General features: G+C 37.3%; 1 protein-coding gene across 1 annotated transcript; it reads left to right on the top strand.

The window, feature by feature from the left end:
* On the top strand, positions 1-27,968 carry TRUB1 (TruB pseudouridine synthase family member 1). The gene is made up of 8 exons (XM_065893881.1): positions 1-280; positions 3,511-3,609; positions 9,847-9,902; positions 16,339-16,420; positions 23,522-23,594; positions 24,906-25,045; positions 26,865-26,921; positions 27,709-27,968. The coding sequence occupies exons 1-8, from the start codon at positions 1-3 to the stop codon at positions 27,966-27,968; spliced, it is 1,047 nt and encodes a 348-aa protein (XP_065749953.1).

The raw sequence follows: 27,968 nt of genomic DNA, 5'->3' as shown, positions 1-27,968 counted from the left end.
ATGGCAGCTGCTGAGGCGGCGGTGGTATCGTCATCATCCTTGAAACCAGATACAACCCCAGTCCCCGAAAGTGCAGGAATGGCTGCAGCCACGGCCGCCACATCCTCAGCGATGGCTGCAGCCGCGGCGGTTGCGGCCAGGACCGGATCCGAAGCCAGGGTCTCCAAGCCCGCGTTGGCTACTAAGCTGCTGTCCCTGAGCGGCGTGTTCGCCGTGCACAAGCCCAAAGGGCCCACTTCAGCCGAGCTGCTGAATCGGCTGAAGGAGAAGCTGCTGGCAGGTACTGCAGCCGGGTGGGGACCAGGCCGAGGCGAGGCGGTCGCCGTGAGAGCGGAAGCCGCACAGAGCACACTGGGCTTTTCGCGCTCTCGTGGCTCAAGAGATAAGAGGAAGGGAAAGGGAGAACGGCCACAGTGTAAGCTCTGGACAGAAATCTGGGGCATCTCCGGCTTGGAGTTGTCCTGACGTGAACTCCTGTAGCCTAGTTGGCAGTTGTCGTTCTCAAGGGAAAAAAAACAAAAAGCAGAACCCACACATCCACAAATAAACCTCGGCTCTTGGGCCTGCAGACGAGTTTTCTACAATCTGATCCCTCAGAAGCCTTTTGTTTGGCTCACGTAGATAAACTCTACCCAACGGAATCACTGGCTCTCTACACCCCAAAGTTGCGTTCCTAAAAGTATGTTGGAAATGCGGATGTTACTTAGTTAACCAAGACTCAACACAGTGGTTTTTATATAGTGGGCATAAGAATTATTTAGAGTCCCTTGTACAAATGCAGATTCCTAATCCTTGCCCCCCTCAGAGACTGTGATTCTGAGGATATGGGGTATTTTTAGGAAACTGCATTTTTAAACTGTTGCTCCGGGTGATTCTGGTATAAGTAGTTAATGGACCACGTTTTGACAAACACTAAATATAACTTGGTCACTTCTAAGAGCACTCTTTTTGTTTGTTTGTTTGTTTCCTCATATACACTGGGAGAATATTAGAAAAGCCTGAAGGATCTCTCAGTTCATCAGTCCAGTAGATCATTTCAGACAATGGAATCAAGGCACCTTGGATTTTTTTGGATCTTGCAATAAGCCAGACCCGTGCTAACCTATGGAGAGGTGAGGGTGAAAGACACTGTGTGTTGCTAAGCTCATAGCAGTAATTTCTGCAAACTTTGGTGATAAAACTATTTAACTGGGTTTTCAAGGCCCTCCAGAGTTTGGCCCTGGCTTATTTTTCCATGAAATCAGTACAGGAAATTTTTTCTTTGTTTAGTGTCCCCTGGCAAATGTTACCGCCTCCCCCGCCCTTTTTACTGCAAAAGCAAATATTCTGGTAGGAATTTGTTAATTAAAACTGACACAATACGGATTCAAATGTTTATTGGCAAAGGTACATTCCTGAAGATGTTTAATACCAGTGTTATATCTGCTTATTCTTTTGTTATACTTTCATTATACTTTGTTACCTGTAAGGATGGGTCGTATACGGGATGCTGAAGGAAGGAATTACATCAAGGACAAGCTTTGTGGTGTCGTCATGAAGTTGTTTCCGTCATAGAATTGCTTGCATTTGGCCTGATTTGTTAGCTAAGCTAAGGCTTGTTTGATCCTCAAGGTAATGATTATCATTCTTTGTTTCAGACAAGTTTCTGATAGGATTAAAGCCATATCCTGGCCTTCTGGTTAATCTGCCTATCAAGAACTGAAATCCCTCTTGAAACTTAGTTAAAATTGATTGTTTCAAGGCTGTTGCTGGACCATCTTCTGGAAGCCACTCACTCAGAAGTAGACATTCTCATTACTCTCCATTTCTATATTGCTTGTGATTGGCCTATTCTATGTTTATGTTAGCCAGACCAGGGCTTCCCAAATGCCATTCTAACTGGCCGGCAGAATTGTCTGGGAAGGTTCTCTTAAAAATACAGATTCCAGGGCAAGACATTCTAATGCCAGCCAGGTTTGACAACCGCTGATTTAGGCCACAGTCAGTTGTCATGCTCTCTACTAACATTCCTTGCCTTTCCTTACATTGATTCATGTCGTACTAAAATCTCTGCTCTTTCGTCTTTTTGAATCCTTCAAGGACTAAAACATATCAGAATTTTATAGCTAGAAAAGATCTTAATAAATATTCATCCATGAATGGCACCAATGGGGTGAACCAAATTCCAATATAGTAGAGATGGTGTGTCTTCAAACTTGAAAGAGGTAAATTTGGACACAAAGGGAAGACAGTAAATTTTAGGGCCTCCACACTCCAAGGACCATCAAGTTAAAAATACAAAGAGTTCCCCAAAATATTTCTATGAATACAGTACAAGAGATCCATAATGGGTTACAAGTGAAAGTGAAGGGTTTGAAGCCTAGGCCTCGCCTTACAGATTTATGTTAAAGCATATGGTCATGTCCTTCCAAGCAGGGTGATGCTGTAATCAGAGAGTGACAATAGGACTGTGTTCCAGACTGAGTTCTGACTCAGTAAGGTGGTAATTACAACCCCACTTATCCTTTGGGCCATTTAATCTGGCCTCTTCACTGTTACTCTGCCTTCCCTCCTCTCCTGTCTCTGTCCTCTCTTTTCATTTTCTTTTACTCTATTTTCCATCTTCTGTGTGTCAGTGGTAATGAGGAAGGTTTGATGGGTTTGGAGGGGTACAGATCAATAGAGCTCTTCCTGCCGTTCTCTCCTTTCTCATTTGAAGCCTAGTAGCCAATATTCTCTCAATATAATGTTACATGCCATGATGATGGTAACAGCATATTGCTATAGTGCTTCGAGTTTCCAAAGCACATTCAGATCGCATTATTTCATTTTATTTTTTACAATAGGAATATGAGATAGGCCAGGTTGGCTTTTTTTTTCTTTCTTTTTTAATATCTAAATGCTTTGGAGTATAAGTGGCAACTTAAACTGTTACCCTCTTCTCACATAACCTTTTGTTGAGATTAGCTTCTTTAAGGAATTGAGAGTTTTGATTAGGAGAGGAGAACAGACCTACAGATAGTTTGGGAACTTAGTGTTCTCAGAAGTAACCCCGTATGAGATGTACTCCCAACATTTAGGTAGCTGGAGAGACCAGCAAAGAACACCAGGGAACAAGAGATTTTAGAAATGAAAATGAGGACTTTAAAAACTAGCTGCCTATGTAAAAACTAACTTCTTTTCATCATTCTCTATCTACCAGCCCACTGCTACCAGGAATTTACTAGATCTTTGTGGGTTCGTGTGGATATTTACCCACTTTAAAAAAAATTTTTTTTCCCTTGGAAAATGAATTCTAGTTTCTAGACAACTAATTTGGGAATACTATTTCTTTGTAATTTAGGGAGCGTCTGTACATTTTAAAGTCTGTTCTTTGTTGGTAATATCGTCATAATCTTAACATATTAAGTTTGTGCAGTACTTTTTATTTGTCTTGAGTACTCCATCCACACTGCCTCATCCCGTATTTAGGGAGATTCTACTTCATTTGTCTCAGTACTTACCTGTTTTTCATCCCAATTACTCTTATAGAAGCTGGAATGCCTTCTCCAGAATGGACCAAGAGGAAAAAGCAGACTTTGAAAATTGGGCATGGAGGGACTCTAGACAGTGCAGCCCGAGGAGTCCTGGGTAAGAGATACGAATGGAAGTTTGATGTAACTGCCACTTACATCAGAAAGAAATATTGATTAAGAACAGATAAAATTAACTAAGGCCATGCCATTTTCAGTCTACTTTGGAATATTTCAGATCTACTGGATTTATAGTGCCATCTTCTCAAGAAGCCCTTGTATCATTTGGCACAAGGTATAGAAGGCTGTTAGAAATAGCCACTTTTGTGTCTGGATGGACTTTGAGAAAGGGTTTGTATCTGTGCAGGAAAGAGTTAACACAACAGGCCTGAAATCACTGTCTTTAGAAAGGCCTGCTTGCATCTGGGGACTTGGATTTGGTTGTGTTCCCACCCTTCCCCATCCAATAAGGATGGGTTTACTGTGCCTTGACTATTTGTGTGAACAGTGTGGTTTATGCTAAACGCCTGCTTTCTATCTTGGAATCTGGGATTTTGTCCCACCATGCAGGCAGAGGGTGTCTGGGTAACCATTCCTCTCATCCCCTCCAATAAAAACTTTGGCTGCTGAGTTTCTAATGGGCTCTCTTGAGCAGGAACATTGTACACATGTTACTCCTTGTTGGATTGTTGGAGGAAGGAATGTGCTCAAGTGTCCCCCCTCATAAGAGGGAGAGAGAATAAGGAACCTGAGCATGGATTTTCTCCAGTGTCTTTACCCTTAGGATACAGCTGTGTAACCTTAGGATGTCACGGTAGGTAAATCTTAGCCATGGATGAATCTTCCAGGGTGGGATAGTCTTGGGGACTCCTGACAAGGTATATGGCTCTTTGTTCTGCCTATATCGAATCTAACTCTGACATTAGCTCTCTTGAGAAGGCGAACCTTATAGTTCTTCAGAGGAAGTCACTCTGTCTTGGGGACATTAGTTGAATGTCTTATTGCATGTGGAGGAAAATTGATAGAATTGATTGAGGGGAGAGGAGTCATTTATCCTTTTTTCTTCCATCCTTTTCTTTTTTTTTTGCATCTAGTAGAGGTTCTGAAGTCTATCTTTATAGACTGCTAAAGTGTGTATCCACAGGACAGGGTATGTTCTTAGAAACTTTTTTGTAACTGTATCCAGAGTCACAGAAATACATATGTTGGGATTCTCCCTATCTCCCCCTTCCCCACATACTAGAAAAAAACGTTTATGGAACAATACTTACCTTTTTACATGCCCTGGTGTTTTATATTTTATTGTATTCCATTTTTTAAAATGTTGATCATAATCCAGTAAATTGATTTCATGCTGCCCTAATGGATTGTGACTCATGCTTTAAAAAATACTGTGCTACATGATCCAATCCATTTTATTAGAGCTAAAATTAGATACAAATAAAAACAAACCTGATCTAAGCTAGCCAAAGGAGATGAATGCTTACTTAGAAGAAAAGGATCAAATTGGTGAATAAAATTGTATTTTTCAAGAAAATTAGAAGCAGTTTATGATTTTGCATTTTCTGAAATTACAGATTTTATTTGATGCATGTTGACAAAAACATCTTTACCTGAGGTTAAAATAGAAAAAAAACACATGGAAATTCATTTTCCTGAATTAGAGAACTTGAATAGGCAAATTCTGATACCTTAATTACTGTTTCTTACCATAACTAATAATAATCATTTATTGAGCACTTATTGTACGTGAGGTCCGTCCCATGGTTAGTGGCAAGGTCAGGAGCTGAACCTGGACCTGCTCAGTTTTAAAGTCTCTGTCCTAACCTGGGATGTCAAATACCTGGCACTCCTGCCTTTGTTCCCTGCTCCTCATGTCCATAGCAGAAATTACCAATCAATCACAGCATTCTTTGCCATTGGTTCTAGAAGTGGCTTCGGGATTCTTACCAGTTCAGCTCTTCTAGAGTTGAAGCCTATTTATTATAACCTTCTGTTTTCTAAGGCACAGCACCATAAATCCAAGAAGAAAGAGGATAAAATGTGCTGCTGTGATAGGCAGAATAATGGCCCCCCTAAAGATGTCCGTGTCCTAATCTCCAGAACCTATGAGTATGTTAGGTTATGTGATGAGGGGGCATTAAAGTTGCACGTGGAATTAATGTTCATTAGTTGACTTTAAGAGATATCCTGGAATATCCTGGTGGATCCAGTGTAATCAGAAGGGTCTTTAAAAGTGGAAGAGGAGGCAGAAGAGTGTCAGAAAAGATGTGGCAATGGAAGCAGTTTGTAGTGATGAGATTGCTGGCCTTGATGAGGAAGGGGGCCATGAACCAAGGAAGATGAACAGCTTCTAGAAGCTGGCAAAGGCAAGAAAACTCCTCTAAGAAGGCTCCAGAGAAAGATTCTCCCCTAGGGCCTCCAGAAAAGAATGCAGTTGGTGCTGACACCTTGATTTTTACCATAGTAAAACCCACCTCAGACTCCTGACCCCTAGAACTGTAGGATAATAAGTTTGTTTTGTTTTAAACCACTATGTTGGTAATTTATTACAGCAGCAATAGGAAACTAATATACCCATCTATTATAAATCGCTTAAAATGGAAATTGAGTTTTTATACACCATTTTATTTGTTTTTTGTTTTTTTGTGGTACGCGGGCCTCTCACTGTTGTGGCCTCTCCCGCTGCGGAGCACAGGTTCCGGATGCGCCGGCTCAGCGGCTATGGCTCACGGGCCCAGCCGCTCCGCAGCATGTGGGATCTTCCCGGACTGGGGCATGAACCCATGTCCCCTGCATCGGCAGGCGGACTCTCAACCACTGCGCCACTAGGGAAGCCCTATACACCATTTTAGAAGTTATTTTTTAACTTTAAAGGTTAGAAAATTACAGTGAAAAAATTTAGAAAATACAAAAAAAGTTGAAAGTAAAACTTATACATTTTCTACCTTCCAGCAATAATCACTGTTAACATTTTTGTTATATTTCTTCCTAGCTTTTTGTCTATGCAGAATTTTTAAGTTGAGCTGTTTTACTGTATGTATGTACATTGTATCCTTTTTTTACTTAACATCATAACATAGCATTTTTTCATGTTAATTAAAAATATTTGTAAACATGATTTTTTCGTTTTTTAGACTTTATTGAGGAATAATTGACCAATATAATTGTGTATGTTTAAAGTGTTGAAATCATATCAAGTATCTTCTCCAACCACAATGGTATGAAACTAGAAATCAATTACAGGAGGAAAACGATATTAAATAACACACTTCTGAATAATCAGTGGGTCAAGGAAGAAATCAAAAGGGAAATCAAAAAATATCTTGAGACAAATGAAATGCAAATACAACATATTAAAATTTATGGGATGCGGCAAAAGCAGTTCTAAGAGGGAAATAAACATTATTTTTAATGGCAATATCATGTGATGTCATATTGATTTAACCATTTCCTTATTTGAGGTCATTGGAGGTTATTACCAGTTTTGTTAGTAGGACTGATTTTGTAAGGATCATCTTTATGAATAAAACTTCCTCTTTGTTTTGGATTATTAAGACAGATACCTGGAAGTGGAAAGATACTGGTCTTTTCAAGTGATTGCAAGGGTCTTGGAGAGTTAGATAAATGGCAGGAGAAACTTCCAACTGCAAAATGCTTTGGAATTACATGTGTAATAGACTTGCCGGCCCTAAAGTGACTCTCATCATAAATAAGTTCAATGATTTGAGAATAGAGTATTAGGACATTTGTATAGGTTTGGAGACAGTGGCTTTATTTTTTTATAGGGAAACATCTGAGCACAGAAAACTTGGGAGATAGAGTAGTAATTGTGAGACAGTACTTGGAAAATCCTGGTTTTCATTCATTCTTCTAATTCTTTACACTTTTTCAAACTGTTGTGTATTTGTTTATGCTTTTCCTCTTAGATAAACTGCTCATCTCTGTCTTCTTTAGTTGTAGAAATCCTACTAACCTTTCTTGATTTCGTTAAAATGCTGTCTTCTACATGTGAAGCCTGCCCACCTGCTTTTTTATATTGCCAATGTAAAACTTCACTGTATTCTTTGTTTTTGTTAACTCACTGAGGGCTAAAACCAGGTCTTATTTAGTTCTGTACCTATACAACAAAATTTTGAATGGGAAAAAGCTGAATAAAAATTCTGTCCCATAAACTGTCCCTTGAATGAAAAGCTGCTGGTTGGCTAGGTCTCAACTCCAGTTAATTTTTCTATATACCACTTCTGTATTAGTCTTCCTAAAATTCTGCTTTCACTAATCACCTAACTTCAATGGACCTTGGTCTTCTTGGATATAAAATGAGAGCCTTAAGCTGGGTAACTCTAAGATGCCTTGTTGTTTCATTCTGGATCACTGAACTAGCAGAGAAGTCATCATCAGTCCAGCTTTTAAACCATGATAGAATCAAACACATCAGCCTGCTCTTAAGACGCCCTGCACTCTGGTTGAGAAACCCACTGTGCCCATCCTTGTGTCTGAGAATTTGTCAGTTTGTTCCTTCTTTAGAACATGCTTCTCTCTTGTCTGCATCTTCAAATCCTGTACATCCTTTAAGCCCTAACTCACACTAAATGTTTGAATGAAGCATTCTCTGGCCTCTGTAGCCATTTAGAGTGCTCCCTCCTTTGACCTCCTACAGCAGTTATTCTCTCTGTGTTCATTTTGACACAATCATATACCGTTGTATTGTTATTTAGAGTTATTCACTCATTAATTCAGGCAACAGGTTTTTGAGCACTTGCAGTTTCCCTTATCTGTATTGTATTTTCCCCATGAGATCATAAGCTCTTTCAAAGTCAGGAAATGTGCTGTTCCATTAAAAGTGTTCTTCTTGGCGTTGAGTGCATGGTAGCTCCTTGCAAAATATTGACTGGGGATTCTTGAATGGAATAAAATTGAATTGAACCTTTTATTATTGTACAAAGTTTTTGCCTCAGCAGCAGCTGCTGTGACTTGAAGAGTGCTGTGCTCAACAGAGGATCCTGAAGGCGGACGGTTTCTGTGTTGGTCCTTGAACCAATATGCCTGTCAGAGAAGCCGAGAGGGGTGGGGGTTTGGGATGGACTTGATGAAGGAGTTGGGATGTGAGCTGTGTTTCAAAGGATGGACTTTGAATACTTTATTAAGGAGTTGGTACTGTAGGCATTGGGACCCTATTGAGGATTGTTTGGGGGCTTTGTGCAGTATAGGTTTTCAGAAATGGTATGAACTGGGAGAGGAAGGGATAAGATGTAGAATAGCTAGGTTTACAGTATATAGGCTGCTCTAGGCTGGTGGCAGTGGGAAGAATGCCTAGATGAGTAAGGTGGCAGGGAGGATGAGAGGAAGGGGGTCTGCTGTTAGTCTGGTTTGAACTTTAACTCCACCGTTTACTAGTTGTGAGATGCTGGGCAAAGTTCCTAGTCTCTCTATGCCTCAGTTTCCTCACCTATCAAATAGGGATAATTGTATTATCTTTCAGCGTTGTTATAAGGATTAAATGAGCTAATGAATGGAAAACATCTAGAGTAGAATTTGATTCATAGTAAGCTCAGTGAATCTGCTATAGATATTCATGATAATTCTTTTAGCTTGCCAATCGTTTCTCCTTGTTGCTTATAATTCTGAATTGTGGTGGTTATATTGTGTTCTTTTACAAAATTGTATCCATTAATGAGAAATACTTCAATTCTTACAAAAATTTCCTTGCTATTAGGTGAAGAAATGATTATGTCCTCTCATCCTCGGCTGGTGAAATGTGTTGTCATAAGGATAATGTTTGAAATTGAGGAGACGTGAGCCATTGTACTTTGTGTACGGCCTACACGAACATACACTCTCCAGGCTCTCATTTTACCCTGTATTCCTTTTTGGGTTGGGTTGATTTGTTGTTTCTATTTTCTTGATTGTATGCTACTGGGCACTAAACATCTTTAAATGGTTCATTAGTTATGATGATGGCTTTTGCTTTGTTTAATAATGAACTCTGTCAAATATTTTATCATACCAAGATTAATTGTACCATGTATTTTCACTGATGCCCATATAAAATTCCAGTGAGTCCTTTGAGGTTTTTCCAAAACTTTTTGTTATCTAATTGTCTGGATTGAGGTTTCTAGTATGTTTCACACTTCGAAAAAGGAAAAAAAGTCTCCCACCTGCACTTCAGAATTTCTTACTTGCAGGACAAGTTCAACCGATTGGAGTAATAGGAGCCCTCACATTATGCTAAATAAATGGTTTTCCAACTTTACGTTACATATGCCAAGAAATTATGACCGATGTATGTCATAAAACATTTTTAAAACCTAGTTTTACAACAGAGTGTCATGATATTTCTTTCTTTGATTTGTAGTGGTTGGAATTGGAAGGGGAACAAAACTGTTGACCAGTATGTTGTCAGGGTCCAAGGTAAGAATACTGGAATGGTTCTGTTTTTCTTCAGTGTTTTCTTAATGACCTATGTGTTGGATTTTATCAATTAAAAAATAAGCTGTATAAATTGCATGAATGTCAACACTGAGTATTAAACACAATGTCTATAATCATATCTGAGATTCGAAATATTGAGAGTATAAATTAGTGATTTAAAAACAAATTTGACTCATAGAAGCAAAACTTTTGTGATGCCCATAATTTAAAAATATATGTATTTAGGTTCTTTTGGGTTTTTTTGTTTTGTATAATCATATTTCTTAAGTGAAAGGGAACTTACAGATCATAAATTCTACCAGAAGATTTTTCTTTTTTTTTTTGTGGTACGCAGGCCTCTCACTGCCGTGGCCTCTCCCGTTGTGGAGCACAGGCTCTGGATGCGCAGGCTCAGCGGCCATGGCTCACGGGCCCAGCCGCTCCGCGGCATGTGGGATCCTCCTGGACCGGGGCACGAACCCGTGTCCGCTGCATCGGCAGGCGGACTCTCACTGTGCCACCAGGGAAGCCCGACCAGAAGATTTTTTTAAACCTTGGAATTTTTGTAGAAGCAATACCATTTTGTAAACCATGCAATTTCCAACAAAAGATATGCTTATTTCAATGGTTATAAAATGTTTACTGAATAAAAGAATGGGGCCTCTTTAAGATGATGTTACATCATTCCTTGACTAAATCCGAAAGCATCTTTCGAGGTATTTGCTAGGAGAGGGAGGAGGGGTTAGGAAGAGGCAGGAGAGGCTCTAAACCTGTTGAGTGAGAACCCTTATCGCGAAATAGCAGGGGAGCCCTAAGACAAGTCTAGATGTCAGTGTTTGACCTCTCCGGGCCTCTCAATTTTTCCTTAGGAAAAATGGTTTTGATTCTCTCAAGGGTCTCTTCTAGCATTAAAAGAGATAATAATATCTGTATTCTAATTAGCAACTAGGTGCTGGTTATCATAGTTGGGGCCAGGGGCCAGTGAAAATGCCTGTGGAAGGAAGATTAATATGCCACTAGTTAGGGAAGAATTTCAGCAATTTCCTGGACTAAACTTTTTATTTGTTTTAAAACCCTTGCTCCAAGCAGGATATAAATAGTTTGGATAAAGTGGTTTTGTCTAAATTGTTTCTTTAAAAAAAAAAAAATGTGGTCAAAGACCATTTAAAAAACTTCCCATTTCATTGCAGACTGATTGATGACTTTTATAAAATACAGTTAAAATGTTATGGCAATGTCAAATTGCTAAAGAAGTTTCTAAGCACCTTATTTTCTGAACTTATCTCATGGTGGATACTGGCCCTTGGGCCATACTCTGAGTGCCAGGGGTCTAAGTAAGCTTTTCTTAAAATAAAAAGCCCTGGAGAGCCTGTTGCCTTTGACATCCCATTTTAGTTATTAACTGGCATAAAAACCTGTGTCTTTCAGTTGGGAAGGATCTTAATACCTTAGATAAATGGAAAAATTTCCATGCAGCTCACTCTGCAGTCTTCAAAATATTGGTGTTGAAAAATCACAGAGTATAAAAATTGTGTTAGAGTGGAGGAGTTTGACAGTTTTACGGTAAATTTGAACATTGTACTGACCCATGGAGTTTAGGATCTGTTTCTGTTACAGGATTTGCCAGTTGCTTGATATATGTTTCTTAATTCTAAAATATAAACAATGGTTACCTTGATACAGGATTATGGATGATTTTATTTTCTTTTTTCACATTATTTGGTGTTCTCCAAAATCTTTACAATGAAAAGTCACTTTTATAATAATAGCAAAAAGATATATTTACATTAAGGAATGTGTTTGTTTTCTTTTTCCTCCCAAGATAAAATACGTGAAGTTCACTAGAATATTCATTATCCAGCCCTCCCCTCCAAAACCACAAGTACATGTAACACACTATATGTTGTTGAAAGGTTTTACATGTAAATTCCAGGCATATTTCCAGAAATATGATGACTGGAAATATAAATACATCATTGGCTCTGGCTTAAGTTTATTTATCACAAACCATTTTGGTGTTCAGCTAGGAAAGCTGAATGTCATACAGTGAAATCACCGATCCTCAGATGACTGTAAAGTAAATAGAAAATCCCAGGTGCGTCTTATTATAGAGACCTAGTTCTTGGGTGTTTCATGTTTCAAAAATAAGCGTTATTGGACTTCCCTGGTGGCGCAGTGGTAGAGAGTCCGCCTGCCGGTGCAGGGGACAGGGGTTCGTGCCCCGCGCCGGGAAGATGCCACATGCCGCGGAGCGGCTGGGCCCGTGAGCCATGGCCGCTGAGCCTGCGCGTCCGGAGCCTGTGCTCCGCAACGGAAGAGGCCACAACAGTGAGAGGGCCCGCGTACCACAAAATAAGTAAAAAATAAGCGTTATTATCTTGTTAGCTATTTGTGTTTCTTATACTTTTAATTTTAGATTGTGTACTTGTTGAAAAATTAAATCTTTAAAATTTTACCTTTAAGTATGTTGGACATTACACTTTTATCAAAAGTAGTTAAAAGCTGTTAATGAATTTTTTAAAAATTTATTTATTTTATTTATTTTTGGCTGTGTTGGGTTTTAGTTGCTGCGCTCGGGCTTCCTCTCGTTGCGGCGAGCGGGCGCTGCTCTTCGTTCCAGTGTGCAGGCTTCTCACTGTGGTGGCTTCTCTTGTTGTGGAGCACGGGCTTTAGGCATGCGGGCTTCAGTAGTTACAGCACGTGGGCTCAGTAGTTGTGGCTTACGAACTCTAGAGTACAGGCTCAGTAGTTGTGGCACACGGGCTGAGTTGCTCTGCATGTGGGATCTTCCCGGACCAGGGCTTGAACCCGTGCCCCCTGCATTGGCTGGTGGATTCCCAACCACTGTGCCACCAGGGAAGCCCTGTTAATGAATTTTTAAAAATAGATTTTGTTTTTAGCACTGACTATAATCTTGGAGATCTTATGCAGTGACTTACAAAAATTTTTTGACGAAGACCCATAATAAGAATTTCATTTTACATGTGACTCTGTATATCCATTCATGTACAAGAACCAAAAATTTTATCAAACAACTTTAACCCTATGTACAGTGTACTCTTGATATCTTTCTTTCATTTAAAAAATTGTCTGCAGCCTTCTAATGGGGCACAGACCTGCTGTTTGACCTCATATTTACTTTTTCCACTTTTACAGATGATTTTTTTTTTTTTTTTGCGGTACGCGGGCCTCTCACTGTTGTGGCCTCTCCCGTTGCGGAGCACAGGCTCCGGACACGCAGGCTCAGCGGCCATGCCTCACAGGCCGAGCTGCTCCGCAGCATGTGGGATCTTCCCGGAGCGGGGCACGAACCCGTGTCCCCTGCATCAGCAGGTGGACTCTCAACCACTGCGCCACCAGGGAAGCCCTACAGATGAATTTTTATTTGCATCACAGTGCTACTAGAAAAATTAGACTTTTAGTATGTGTAGAGTGGGGTTACCTCAAGAGTAGAAATATTTAGTTCTAGGATGGCAGATATTCGCTGTTCATGTTATAGCCATATCATAATACACCGTTGCCTCACCATCCAGTCCTAAGGAGAGACATTGTTGATTGAATGTGGCCTAACACTCTTTCCTGCTGAACCAAGAAATATCCTTAGAATCCTGGTAAATGTAATAAATACCAGTTCATACAACACTATCAATTAATGGGTGGAGTGCTGACCTTTACCTAAAATCTTTAGGCCATGAGATTAATTTGCCTCCATTTTGTGAAGACCACAGATTATTTAGACCACCCCACTCCTTTCATGCATTCCTTCCCAATCAGATTGGAGTAAGATTTAAGAAAAGAGCCCTTCCTTGTCTTCGTCATTAGCTTTCTCTTTTGTCGTATGGTAAGCCTTGCTCTGCCAATGATAACTTTCTCTTGAGTCATTTTTTTCTCACTGCATTCTCTTTTGGGATTATGAGTGTAATGTGTACATAAAGCATATAGGTTTTCTGTACAGTGCCTGTTAAACAAAAGTTGCTCAATAAATACTGTTATTACTATTCTCAAGTGTTTCACTATCCCCAAATCTCTCTCTCCTGAGTTTCAGGCCTCCTGGGTCCCTCTGGCTACATGTTCCATAGACATTAATTTTATTCAAGCAATTTCTGTTGGAAATCTTGAATACAGTTAATTTCGTTGCTTTTATTTCTATCTGTGATTTTTGGTGGCCTAGGCAAAAATATGACATTCATTAGAAAGAGAAAGCATGCCAGTTTTTTAATGAAGAGACTTTACTCTGGGCATTATAGTCAGAAAGAAATTTCTTACAGTAAGGAATATTGAGTGACAGATAGTGGATCTCAGAATAGTTTACAACAGGTGAAGAAGTGGATCTGCATGACATATAACTTTGGTAAAAGGATTCTAAGGAGGTTAGGCTAATACATCCCTTTGACCTAACTTGATCTAATTATGGAATATAGATTACCTAGAAGAAGGCAATAGATGCATAGTCCCTTTACTCTCTTCCCTAAATTATACTTTCTTTGAACCAGTCATTCAGCAGAATCTGGATGGCAGATGTACTTTGAAGTAACAGACTTTGATGAGGTTTTGGAGTATTATCTTTATTAGCTTTCTGTATTGCTGATCAAAAGTTGGTTACTTATATGTGCTTTTGAAACCAGTGAGCGATGGAAGGGTCGATGTTCTATTAGGAAATCATTGATGCCATATAAAGACTCTTAACTAGCATTTTACAGGTATATAAGGTATATATATATATATATATATATATATATATATATATATATATATATATATATATATACACACACACACACACACACAGAGATAAACCATAATAGTACCTGGAGGCAAAGCCAACATTTCATCAGAAAGCAGCTTTGTATCCCCCTCCAACCCTTGAACAAGTGTTATCATTGGGATATACAAACTTTTCCCCTGGGATATTTCAGAGGGCAGTAATTTCCCCCAGGTATACAGTAGCATTTTTAGGTTAACCAGTCAATGTCAGCTCTGAAGTGTGACTTGAATAATGTTCCTCTGAAACTTAGCAACTCTCGGAGATTAGAGCATCTCTAATCTACTTTCTCCAGAGGTAGTCTAATTTGTACCTTTTCTTTACACTCTATTAATATTCATACATTTCATAAGTACTATATTGAAAATTTTGAAGGACTTACATTTATGAACTGTATAGAGCTATTGCTTTTTAATGAAGATATTCAAAACCACATGTTTTCGGTGTGGTACCGTAATAAGCTTATCATTAATAAACATAATTCTGCAAAGTTCTCCAGCTTAAATTGCTCAGTGTAACTACATATTCTTTTCAGTGGGAATTATATTCCTTGCATTTTTCTCACTACTTCATGTGAACTTCCAGATAAAATTTGAATTTGATCAAAAGAGACGAATACAAAGAATATGTAGTGTAAGTGTGGCCTGAGATGGGAAGCAGAACCATCCTCAGTTACTCAGTGATCTGCTTCTTCACTTGTGAATAATGAGCAGTTCTGAGAAGTGACTTTTATCCTTTCAGAGGCTTAAGAAGTAGCAATTTCTCTTTATTAAGAAACACATATGTACATTACTTACGCTATACTAGTTTTGCCTTATTTTCTATATATTTAGCTTTTGTTTAAATGCATAAACAAGTTACTAAGATTACTCTTGGTATTTCATGTAAGAAGTAATAAATTGATTAATTAAAAATTAATTTTACTTTTAAGTATGGTAAAATCATTGAATCTTGAGATGACTAGGTAGGGGATTATTGTACCATTCTCTCTACTCATAGGTGTATTTGAAAATTTTCCTTCAAAATCAAAATTGCCCAGTAGAAAACTGGTTTAAAAAATTTTTTTTTACAGTAACAGTATATTTATAAGCCATGATTATCAATAAAATCAGGCTTTTCCTTGTCATGTTGGCTGGTGTGGGAAGTTTGTGAATGTTCCTCAATCTGTACGATACTTCCTACATATCAGAAACTAACAAAGCGGGGCTTCCCTGGTGGCGCAGTGGTTAAGAACCCGCCTGCCAACGCAGGAGACACGGGTTTGAGCCCTGGTCCGGGAAGATCCCACATGCTGCAGAGCAGCTAAGCCTGTGCGCCACAACTACTGATCCTGCGCTCTAGAGCCCGCGAGCCACAACTACTGAGCCCGTGTGCCACAACTACTGAAGCCCGCCTACCTAGAGCCCGTGCTCCCAACAAAAGAATCCACCACAATGAGAAGCCCACTCACTGCAACTAGAGAAAAAAGCACGTACGAAGACCCAATGCAGCCAAAAATAAATAGATAAATAAATAAATTTATAGAAAAACTAACAAAGCAATTACAGTCTGTTGATTTTTGCCTTTATTTTGTATCAGGTAGTATTAGTAAGGTTCTGTATAAACTTTAAGACATGCATAACAGTTCTTCTTTACCTTATGGCCTATTTGTCTCCCTTGTTTCTCTTCCTCTAGAGGTATATTGCCACTGGCGAACTGGGGAAAGCTACTGACACACTAGATTCTACAGGGAAAGTAACAGAAGAAAAACCTTACGGTATGAAGTTCATCTTAGGTAGTCCTTGTTTTTAATATTTAGAGAAAGTTTCTCTGAATTCAGAATTTAAAATAAATCTCATATTCCCAGTGATTTTAATTGTCCGTACATTTCTTTGGGTTAAGAAGGTTGGAAAAACATATTTGCTTATTTGGTATGTTTGTTAATAAAGATTTATAATAATTACCTCTTTTCCTATAATCAGTTTTTCTTTAATGTGCAGAATTCTTCCAAATAACTCCCTTGCCAAAAACCATTTATAGCTAGGATTTAGGACATTTTTCCTAATGAATGTGAAACAAAGCAGAGAAGCTCTCTTGCTAGATTTTACCTGCATCTTGCCATTGTTGTTGTTTTGTTTTTTATAATTATGTCTTAGCTGTTGAAATAAATGTACTAGGTTTAGTACTTTAAAATTGATCATATTTCTATGCTTTTGGAGTATGTAAAAAGATAAGACAAAAGGAAAACTGTTTCTCTAGCAATAAAGCAGAACTCATTGGGGCCCACCTTAATTTTTCTACCATTCCTCCTTGCACTACTTTAAGAAAGGATAGATAAATGAAATGGTTTCCTAGCAATTCTCATAGTGTTTATGCTATTTATAATGCAGCAGTTGTGGTTTTTGTACAGTCAGTTCACCCACATTATTATGTCATCAATTGTGAATTATTTGTAAGCTTCCTGGGTTTCTTTTCTGCCTGGGCTTAATGTTATCTTTTTTTAATGTACCTATAGACAGTCTAGTATCTGCTTCCCTATGTTTTTGTGTTGAGTGGTCTTAATATATATTACATATTACCCTAGTAGTGAGACCAACCTTCTTGTTCATAATAGCTTCACTTGTCCTGTTAACATTTATATGTGGCTTAGTATCTTGCATGATTAATCAAGCACCAAAATGAAAAGAAAAATCACTGATTTATTTCGAATCTTTTAAAAAATAGATGTTGAATTAGCCTTGAAATTATTATTATTATGGAATAATAGCAGATGCTCACTTAATGGAAACCCAACTGCAATCTTCAGCCAGAATGCTTTTAAGATTCAGGTGGCCAAGGAGGATGTCAGCGATTTCCAGAGTATCCTACAGTGTATGTCAGTACACATATAATTAGAAGAATGGTGAGGAAGTGAAATTGGTGAGACTTGGTTGGATGGGGTAATGACAGAGAGGAGGTTGTTAACCACGACCTAGGTTTCTGGATTGTAAAACTGGTTACATGATGGTGCGGTTCGTTGAGTAGGTGATATTTAAAGAGGACCAGGGTGATGAAACTACTTAAACATACTCTTCCTTCCTGCCCTTAAGCATTTTGGAATTCTTACAAACTCTACTTTGTATTGTATCATTTATAACCTTATTTACTTACCTTAAAGAAAGCATATTAGTTTGTTAAAATCGTCTCATTATAATCTTGAAAAGCAACTTTCTTTAGGCCCTGAAAGGGAGAGCTCCCTATAGTTTATTGAATAGTATTTGTAGGCCCAGAAAATGAGAGCTCAGAGAATTTTGCTGACTGACATGATTTTTCTGTATGATTTCTATAAATCAGTAAACGTATGTCATCTGTTTAAGCTGTACAGCAGGGTACCAGGGGGAAGATAAATATAAGACCTACCCTGTTTCCTTAAGGAACTTCTGTCATATAGAGAACTAGGACCTATGTTCTCAACCCTCTGTGAACTAATACTAAGACCTATAACTTATATTTTCTAATGGCTTCTTTATTATCCTGAAATAAAAGTCAGAGGTATTCTCCACTACCTACACGTTAAAAAAAAAAACAATGTTAATACAGTAAGTGGACTATAAAGAAGAAATAAAGGTAATTTATAGTAAAATAGACATATCATTATGTAAATACACAGATATTACTACATGGAAAGTCTTCATGAAGTAGTCATATATGTATTATATATAACAGATACTTATACATAAATCACTGTGAATGCCACAAGTCAAATGCGGACTGGCAGGAATGTGGTATTGATGACTCAGTACTGGAAAGTTCAGTATATGTAAGACTGTACAAAAAATTCTGCGTTTAAATGGGAAATGGAGTTATGTTCTAGCCTAAGGTAATTATAAACAGACTTTCACCCACATGAACATCTGGCAGACCTCCAGAAGTCATGAAGGGCATAGGACAGTTCTTCACTGTGCTGTACCACTGCACATTGCAGGAAATCCAGCATCCCTGGTCCTCGCCTATTAAGTGCTGCTGCTGTCGCCACCCTACCCAATCATGATAACAATCAAAAGTACGGTTCTTAACTAACCTGTTGAGAACAACTGACATCTGGTTCAAGTAAGGCAGTATGCAGTAAATGGCAAGTGAATGATCTTAGGTCATTTTATCCTATCTAGACAAATAATATTTTTAGCTATAGAAAATGAGTCTGTAGCTCAGTAGACGCAACGTTCAAACCATATTAATAGGGCCCTTTATTTTATTCTGTATCCTGACATCTTCTGTTATTTCTAAACAGTGTTTTTCACCATTAATTAAAAATCAGTCTTTGTGCTAATACCAAACTATCTTAATTGCTGTGGTATTAGAATAAGTCTTGTTATCTGAAAGAGCAAGTTTTCTTACCTTTTCTATTTATTTATTTATTTTTGGCTGCGTTGGGTCTTCGTTGCTGCGCGCAGGCTTTCTCTAGTTGTGGTGAGCGGGGGCTGCTCTTGTTGTGGTGCGCGGGCTCCTCATTGCAGTGGCTTCTCTTATTGTGGATCACGGGCTCTAGGTGCTTGGGCTTCAGTAGTTGTGGGACACGGGCTCAGTAGCTGTGGCTCACGGGCTCTAGAGCGCAGGCTCAATAGTTGTGGCGCATGGGCTTAGTTGCTCTGCAGCTTGTGATATCTTCCCGGTCCAGGGCTCGAACCCATATCCCCTGCATTGGCAGGTGGATTCTTAACCACTGCGCCCCAGGGAGGCCCTGCTACCTTACTTTTATAGATTTTCTTTTATTGGTTTTTTTATAGCTTTCTTATCAAAGTAAGGAAATTGTTTTCTATTCCTAATTTGCCATTTGTTTGTTTTTTTAATCATGAGCAGCCATTGAATTTTATCAGATTTTTTTTGTATCTGTTGATTTTCCTCCTTAGTCAAATATTAAACTAACTTTACATTTCCAGAATAATCCCAACCTGATCATAATATGCTATCCTTTACATAAATTGTTGGATTTAGTTTGCTAATATTTAGTTTAGAATTTTTGCATTTTTGTCTGTGAGTGAGATTACCCTGTATTTTTCCTTTCTCTTAATGTCCTTGACTGGTTTTTTTTTTTTTTTTTTTTTTCCTTGACTGGTTTTGATATCAAGGTTATACCAACCTCATAAAATGGGATGGGGAGTATTCTCTCTTTCTTTTTTTTATTCTCTGGAAGAATTTATGTGAGATTAGCATTATTTCTTTTTCTACTGTTTGGTAGAATTTACTGGTAGACATCTGATTCTGGAGTTTTCTTTATTAGGAAGCCTTTTAATCATGGATTAGATTCCTTTACTAGCTATCAAACTTAATATTTTTTATTTCTTGTGTCATTCTAGATAATTTTTCCCCTAGGAATTTGTCCATTGCATCTCAAATTTCCAAGTTATTGGTATAAAGTTGTTCATTGTATTCCTTTAAGATTTTTCTTTTTATTTTGAAATAATATCAAGCTTAGAGAAAAGTTGCAAAAATAAAGCCATATTTTTATAGATTTCAATGTACAGATCTTTCACTTCTTTTGTATATGAAATCTCTAAGTACTTCGTTTTTTTAACGCTATTATAAATTGGATTTTTAAAATATCAATTTCTGATAGTTCATTGCTAGATATACATAGATGGAGATGACTTTTGTGTATTAATCTTATGCCTTTCAGCCTTGCCAAACTCACTTGTTAATTCTAGTCGCTTTTGTATAGATTCCTTGTTAGGATGGGTCTAAAGTAAGACTTTCTTTTCAGGTCTGCATTAGTCCTACTCCAGAGGCATGGCTTTTCTTGGGTGTCTATCAAGTGCTGGGGTATTCAGCAAAGTTTCTTCATTCTGAGGGGTTGGAATTTGGACATCTTCCAGCCTTGTAAGAGGTTTGGTAGTAGCTCTTTTTTTAACTTTGTTAAGACTCACTATATATATGCACAGCTTGGAATTTAGCCAGTTTCAAGTGGACCCGTATAGACATCACTTTCTCTGTGTAATGCTCTCAAATTCCAGCTGCTGCCGCTTCCCCAAATTCTGATCTTTGCTCAGAGCTTTGTTTGTTATTCCCCTCCCTGTAGTACAGTTCAGAAAGCACCCCCAAGCAAAAGCAAGTGATTGTGGGCCTTACCTTGTTTTCCCTTCTCTCAGGGATGATAGTCCTTGCTATGTGTTGTCTAATGTTTGAAAACAATTGTTTGCTGTATTTTTTCCAGTTTAACAGCTGCTTTTGGTGACAAGGCTTGTCCAGTAACCATTTAACTCTATCCTGGGTGAATTTTTTTTTTTTAAGTCTTTATTGAATTTGTTTACAGTATCGCTTCTGTTGTTTATGTTCTGGTTTTTTGGTCATGAGGCATGTGGGATCTCAGTTCCCCGACCAGGGATCGAACCCACACCCCCCTGCATTGGGAGGCAAAGTCTCAACCACTAGACTGCCAGGGGAGTCCCTGAATATTATTTTTAAATCCATCATCCTGCTTTTAACTCCAGAGTTCAGTTAAGTACCAGCTTTCATGTTGGAAGTTCACTGGAAGAGCCAATAAATTTTAAGCAAATAATAACATGTAACATGGTCTTGTATATATTAATTTTATGGGAATGACTTTTAAAAAAATTAATTTCAAATGAAATTAATCATTGATTAATCATTAAATTAATCATTGATTAATCATTAAATTATCACATTGATGATTTATTAATTTGCTAAACAAAGAATAATTACTCAAGTTCTATGGTACTTCCGTCGTACCTATCATCTTCTACCAAAGGTCCTTATTTTGGCCAGTTATTGGATATACTTGCTTTAGAGATTTTATTCTTGATTTCTTTTTAAATCCTTTGGAGGTAGAGTCTTTATTCTTACAGGGACAATTATTATTACTTGGATCAGACTAGTATCATGTTTCAGATATAGCCAGCATGCTTCACTACATGTTAAAAATATCTAAAATATTATATTTGCTTTTATTGTAAAATAACTTGCTACACAGGCTTTCTGTCTGGTGATTTGAACATCAAATGAATGATTCCTTGGTGACTTTTAAATGCTCTTTTAACCTTGAGATTCTATTATTCATCAGCAAATTAAATTCAGCAAGAATGTCTTTAGTACCATCTTAATTGTGTGCATTATGTAAGAGGAAAAGCTATCTTTGCCTTTAAGGAGATAAGAATTCCATTGGTGAGGTAATACCTACATATATATAGTAGGTAACAGTTAAAAATTGTGAATGATTAATTTCAGAATGAACAGGAAAACCATAACTGCCTAGGATGCATGGCAGAAGTAGAATGGGAAAGAGTACATCTTGTCACCTTGTGTGAGGGAATATCAGTAAAAGAGAGCCACTGAAGCAGGACAAAGGAGCATGCATTGGCAGGAATGTCAGTAAAGAGACCAATTTGGCGGAAGTAGAAAGCTGTTTGGTCTTATTTTTTAAATGTGTGGCAGACTAGATTGTGAACTATAACAGTTTTATCAACAGTGGCATTTCTTTCAGCAATTGTCAGCATGGTGGTAATGTTGGCTGTCCAGATTTGGAAGTTTTGCATAACTAAGGTGCCACCAGTAATTATGTTTTAATGTTTCAGTAGAGTAAAAAATTTTCATGGAAAAGTCCATTCATATCATGAGATACATCTGTTTGAAAAGCAGTTTGAACAGAATAGGCTTTTCAGATCTGCCTTTTGGGAGCTAGGTGTTAGAGAAATTCTTTTGAGTTCCGTAGCTCTCCTCTGAGTCTAGTAGATTCTGGTCTTTTGTTCATGTTTAGCTTGTAAGGATCAAGGTCACACTGAGGTTAAGACTCTTGCTGCATTGATATTGAAATCTGGACATGTTCCATGCTGTCTTTTAATTTTTATTCTGGTGTTCGAACAGTAATTCAAAGCACATTCGTTAGTTTTTGTTTAATATTGTTCAAATAAAATCAGATCCTTTGACATGTATACACCAGAATAAAAAGTTTAAATAAATTTCCTACAAAGTGAAAAAGAAGACTGTAATTTTTTTCCATTGCTATAACCTAAACAAGTTATAGAATATTTCTGTAACTTAGTTTATTAGTGAATATGAAATATGGATAGTCATCTATCTATATGTGAAGATCCCAAATATTGAATTTCAGTGTGTTATAGTTTTCAGTTGTTAAAATTATAGAACAGTACTTTAATATTGCATCATTTTGTTTGAAAGAGTATCAAACACAAGCTGAAAAGCTTTATCTGACTAAGACAGATAAAATCTTTGCTATGTATATTCTCTTTTTGCACTGGCTTATTTTTGAGGCAAAAGTCAGACTCCTGACTGTAATTCCAAGAGCAGTGAAGGAGACATAAATACAACTTTACTTAGGGACAAAGTTAATGTGAGTGTGGAAAATGTATACCATACCATACAACAGTTTTGAAATCTATCAGGTAAAATTTTAAATGTTGTTAGTACTTGATAATCTTCAATAATTTATTCAGTTATTTATAATATTTGATGCCTGGAAAACCTTAGAAATGAACTTTACAGGTATTTTTCTACTTACTTTCTGATCACTGCAGGACCATTCCGATAGCTTTATGCAACATTTTTCTCAGGTCTTCTGAAGGCCATAGTAAGTATGTAGTAAATGCATATAAGATGATTGGATCATTTTTAATGGAGGAAAAAATGAAGCAAAGGAAATTAAATTTAGTCTTAATATTGGACGATATAAGACTTTCCCCCGTTTATCTCATTAGCATGTATTTTATCCATCTCAACAAGGTAGAATTTGACCTGCAAAATGTACATTGTAATAAATGCTTTGTTGGAATTTTTTTTTTAATTTCCAGAGTTGTTAGTGCTGTAAAAATAGCACATGTACTTCTGTGGTTGTTTTAGTGTCACTTTTTTGGTTCATTTTTGGCAGATAAAATAACACAGGAAGATATTGAAGGCATTCTACAGAAATTTACTGGGAATATAATGCAAGTACCTCCTCTGTAAGTCCAATTAATGAATTTGAATAAATGTTTAATTTTATTTTCCAGTGGCTAACATCACTTTAATGAAAAAAGAAAAGAGGAGGGGCTTCCTTTTACTATATGGTGAGGCAGGTTTGATCAAGTAAGGTGAACCTGATTCAGACAGGATGCAGAGCTTCTGACAGTCTCTAAGAGGTAGTGGGATGTAGTCTCCTCTGTCTCTGGATATTGCCACAGCCTGACATCTGTGCTCTTCCAGGATTTATTGGTTCTTCTGATTCCATCTGTAGACATCAGGGCAGTTCTGGAGAGCAGAGATGTCACTTTTCCCAGAATTGCTGTGAAGGGACCAGTCCAGTCTGGTACAGGCATCAGAGCTGTGATTCAGAGTCCAGTTGGCACTTCCTGTCAGGTGTTGGGCCCATTCCTTTTGGACCCAGAATCTTATACTTCACAATTCTCGGCAATAAATGAAACAGATGAGAATTATAACTTATTAAAAGTATAATGATATTGATTTACCATTTAGCCATATTTTTGTGTATGTTACCATTTCAAGCAAATTGCTTCTTTTTTTTTTAATGGCTTATAGGATGTGTCAGGATATGTTACTAACAGTTCTTTTAGAATTTAGAATATATTTTGTGTTTTTAAAACATCTTTTTTCAAGAACACTGAAATATCTATGGAGAAATGTTTCTTCATAATTTTGCCTCAAATGTGAAGACTTAAAAATTGTAGCAGGATCTGAATAAACATTATTTTGGATCATTATTGTTAAGATATAGTAAACATTTATAAGAATCGTTTTAGAATTTTCTTCTCTGTGATTGTTCCAAGGATTTTGTGGTCTAGTAAAATTTAATCACACAAAGATAAGATCTGTTATTTGTTTATTTGCTCTTTGGAAACATTTTGGTAACTTATATGTGAAAATGAATATTATTATAATGGAAATATATTGTTTCAAGGAAATATAGCTGAGATCATTGTGACTGCAGACCCTTAACCCAGAATGAGGACTAGTGAAGACATGAATAGACCATCTCCAGGAAGATGGTTAAAGAGAAATATTGACAACATTGCTCACTGAGTGCCAGAATGAGCTGTATTAGCCTCAAAGATATTTAGGAACTCTATATGTGACACCATTGTGAAGTAGATTAGAAGAAAAAATTAGTTCATTCTTAGAACGATTTTCAGTTTAAAGGGCTGCGAATCATCCTTTCTTTCCATGCTGTAATCTGGAATTATTCTCTCTTTCTTTCTCAATCTCTCTCTATTCTTCCTCCCTCCTTCTCTTCCTGTCTCCCTCTTGTACCTTGCAAGCTATTCTGCATTAAAGAAAGATGGACAGAGACTTTCAACTTTGATGAAGAGAGGTGAAGTAGTAGAAGCAAAACCTGCCAGGCCAGTTACTGTGTACAGTCTTTCCCTTCAAAAATTCCAGCCACCATTTTTCACATTAGGTAAGATGGAGAAATTTGAAAACATTTGTATTTACATGTGCCTTTATTTTATATTTGGCTACTTTTGTGTAATGTTAATGGATCCCTAGGATATTGGAGATTTTTAAAAATTTGAGTTTAAAGAAGGTTAGAATTTGTTAATACCTTTTTGACAGCACAAATAATGAGAATACCTATAGCTATATGGAGGTTCAGAAATGTCCTAAATAGTCTGAGTTTTTCATATATTATATTATCTTACTATAAAGTTGGAAGTAACATACTTTGGGTCTCTATGGGGAAGAATAGGTAAGGAGTACATGTTTTCAAATTTTTGTATTTTATTATCTTATGGATACTTGTTCCCCATTTTGGCTAGTACCTGATAGTTTACACTCAGTTTTTTATTGACATTCATTTGTCCTTTTAAAACGATGCATTTTCAGTTTTTGGACAAGAAATTCTAAGAGTAGAGTGACCCCCCCCCTTCTTTGTCACCAGTAAATCACTGCTAAAGATCATGAAAATATAGGAGTAACGGGTAAGGCAGAAGTGTGTTCCTAGACATGTGGTAAATTTTAACTCAAGTTATCGATTTGAATTTATCTATAATCCATATTTGAAATAAATTTAAAACCGAAAAAGTTTTTTTCTATTGTTTGGAAATTTTATGATCTCCTAGCTAAAGCCCTGAACGTATAAGAGCTGTGGAGAATCAAAAGCTGTAGTTCTTATTAATCCTCAGGCTCCCTGAAATTGACCCTGCTCCCAATTTCATGGTGCATACTGAATGGGATTCCTTGTAGACATAATTTCCCAAAACCTTTTTTCCTGAACTTCATTGCTTTTTTTCCCATTGACATTATTATTTAGTGTGTATTAAGTTCCTGTAGATTGTGGGTTTTGTACAATTTTCTTAAAAAGTCACTCCTTAAGTTTCCTGATTCTAAAATATTAGGCCAACAATGAAACAAACATACTAAAAAATGTTTCACTCCATTCCATGAAAATGCGGCCTCTGTGTTGGCACAATAGATATTATCTATGCAAGTAAAAAAAACTCAAATTTTTCCAGTTGCATTTGTTCACTGGAATTTGTAGTAGTCCAAATTTGACTCTTTTCACCAAAGTCAAATATAGTGCAAGAATGTAGAAATTCCCTCAAATAGCTGTATTTGTATGCTAAGCTAGAAACAGAGAGTAGTCCTTTTGTGTGAAAATACAGTTCTTTTCAGGATGTCTTCTGGATGAATAAAAATAATCCAGAGCCCTGCTCTTAACCAATAAACTTGTATTATACTGCGTTAAGAAGATGTTTAGTTATGCATTCAGTTCTGGTACATTGTGTAATTTTAAGTTATTTCATGATTTTTTCAGGAGTATTTCCAAGAGAACATTTAAATATGCTGAGTTCTCCATGTAGTATATCACCCCAAACATAATTCCTGTCACTGAAAAGGGTTTTTTTGTTTGTTGTGTTTTTTGAGTGTACAAATCTGAAAATAGTTTTTTAAATCTGCAGCTCATAATAGCAAAGCTGAGATTTCTAACTATTTAAAATCTATTAAATGAACAAGGCTGAAGTATTAAAGTGGTATGACTTGCCATGTAATTTAAAATGTGTTCAAGAGTTTCTGCTGTTTGCTTTCTCCACACTCTGACTTTGCAGTCTCACAAACACATATGCTACTGGATGAATAATTTATATTTTAGCGCATAAATGTTTTATCACTCGATTGTTTGCATAGTGCATTTTTACATTTGTTTAGGGGCATCATTTCTATGTAAAGTGGATTTCATAGGCGGTTAGCAATTTACCATGTCACTGTTAACATTCCAGATGTTGAATGTGGAGGAGGTTTTTATATCAGAAGCTTGGTCAGTGACATTGGCAAAGGTAAGCATAAAGATGAATTCTGAGTTCTCATTTAGAGAATAATATTCCTTTCTGATGGGAAGAAGGAATTTTCCGTTTTCCATGTCTCTGAGTACTGGCCTTAGGAACTGGATTCTTGCTGCCCTTCCACCTTCGAAGCGTTATAGGTTTATGGAAGACAGTTATCAGCGTAAACAGCTGCAGTGAAATGCTTGTAATGGGAGAGAGGAGAAAATGAAGATGTGAATCATGAATCTCAGGACCACCATTTTTTTCAAGTATAAAATATTTTAACTCAAAGTAAGGGTAAGAAGAAAAGATTAAGCCTTCTAAAAGTTATTTTTATCGCTGCAAGTCAAATTTTTTTTGAAAACTGGAAGCCATAGTCTTAGAAACAGCCAGGAAGTTGCAGTTCTGGCCCTGCCATTTTCTGGCAGTTGTGACACTGGACAGGTCACATTACCTCATCCGCAAAGTGAGACGAGTAGTTACCTCATGGGGTTGTTTCATGGGTTAAATAAGAAGAGTGTGCAACTTTCTTGTAGACTTTAAAGCAGTTTATTAGGTCAGTTATTAAATGTTATTTTGCTCCTTAATCATTTCTTAATCTCAAGGCTCTTGGCTATTATATTGGATAGTTGCAGTTTTACATTTGAGGTGGTTTTGAGAGGTCTGAGTCGAGTTCTGTCATTTGCAAAATTATAGCCGATGAAATACTGAATTACTGGATCATGTATGTTGCTTCAGTATTTGAATGAAATGCTGAATCATTTATCTTTTGTTTTCCTTTCACCTTTTGTTGCCATAGAACTGTCTTCCTGTGCCAATGTGCTAGAGCTGACCCGCACCAAACAGGGACCCTTTACACTGGAGGAGCACGCCCTTCCCGAAGACAAATGGACAATTGACGACATTGCGCAGTCTCTTGAGCAGTGCTCATCCCTTCTTCCAGCAGAGACAGCACTTAAAAAATCAAAACCCGAGGAGTCTAATGAGCAAGTTTTGAGCTGTGAGTACATAACTCTAAATGAGATAAAGGGAGAAGATGATGTGATTAAGACATTTTAA

The sequence above is a fragment of the Phocoena phocoena genome, chromosome 16 (assembly GCF_963924675.1).
Source record: "Phocoena phocoena chromosome 16, mPhoPho1.1, whole genome shotgun sequence".
Lineage (NCBI taxonomy): Eukaryota > Metazoa > Chordata > Mammalia > Artiodactyla > Phocoenidae > Phocoena > Phocoena phocoena.
This window is presented reverse-complemented; position numbering and strand designations above follow the sequence as displayed.

Bases quoted from the DNA above. Each gene is read 5' to 3' on its own strand.
- TRUB1 (XM_065893881.1), top strand. From the start codon at position 1: ATGGCAGCTGCTGAGGCGGCGGTGGTATCGTCATCATCCTTGAAACCA. The intron at 23,595-24,905 runs GTAAGTCCAATT...GTACCTTGCAAG, and splicing joins ATAATGCAAGTACCTCCTCT to CTATTCTGCATTAAAGAAAG. The intron at 26,922-27,708 runs GTAAGCATAAAG...TTGTTGCCATAG, and splicing joins GGTCAGTGACATTGGCAAAG to AACTGTCTTCCTGTGCCAAT.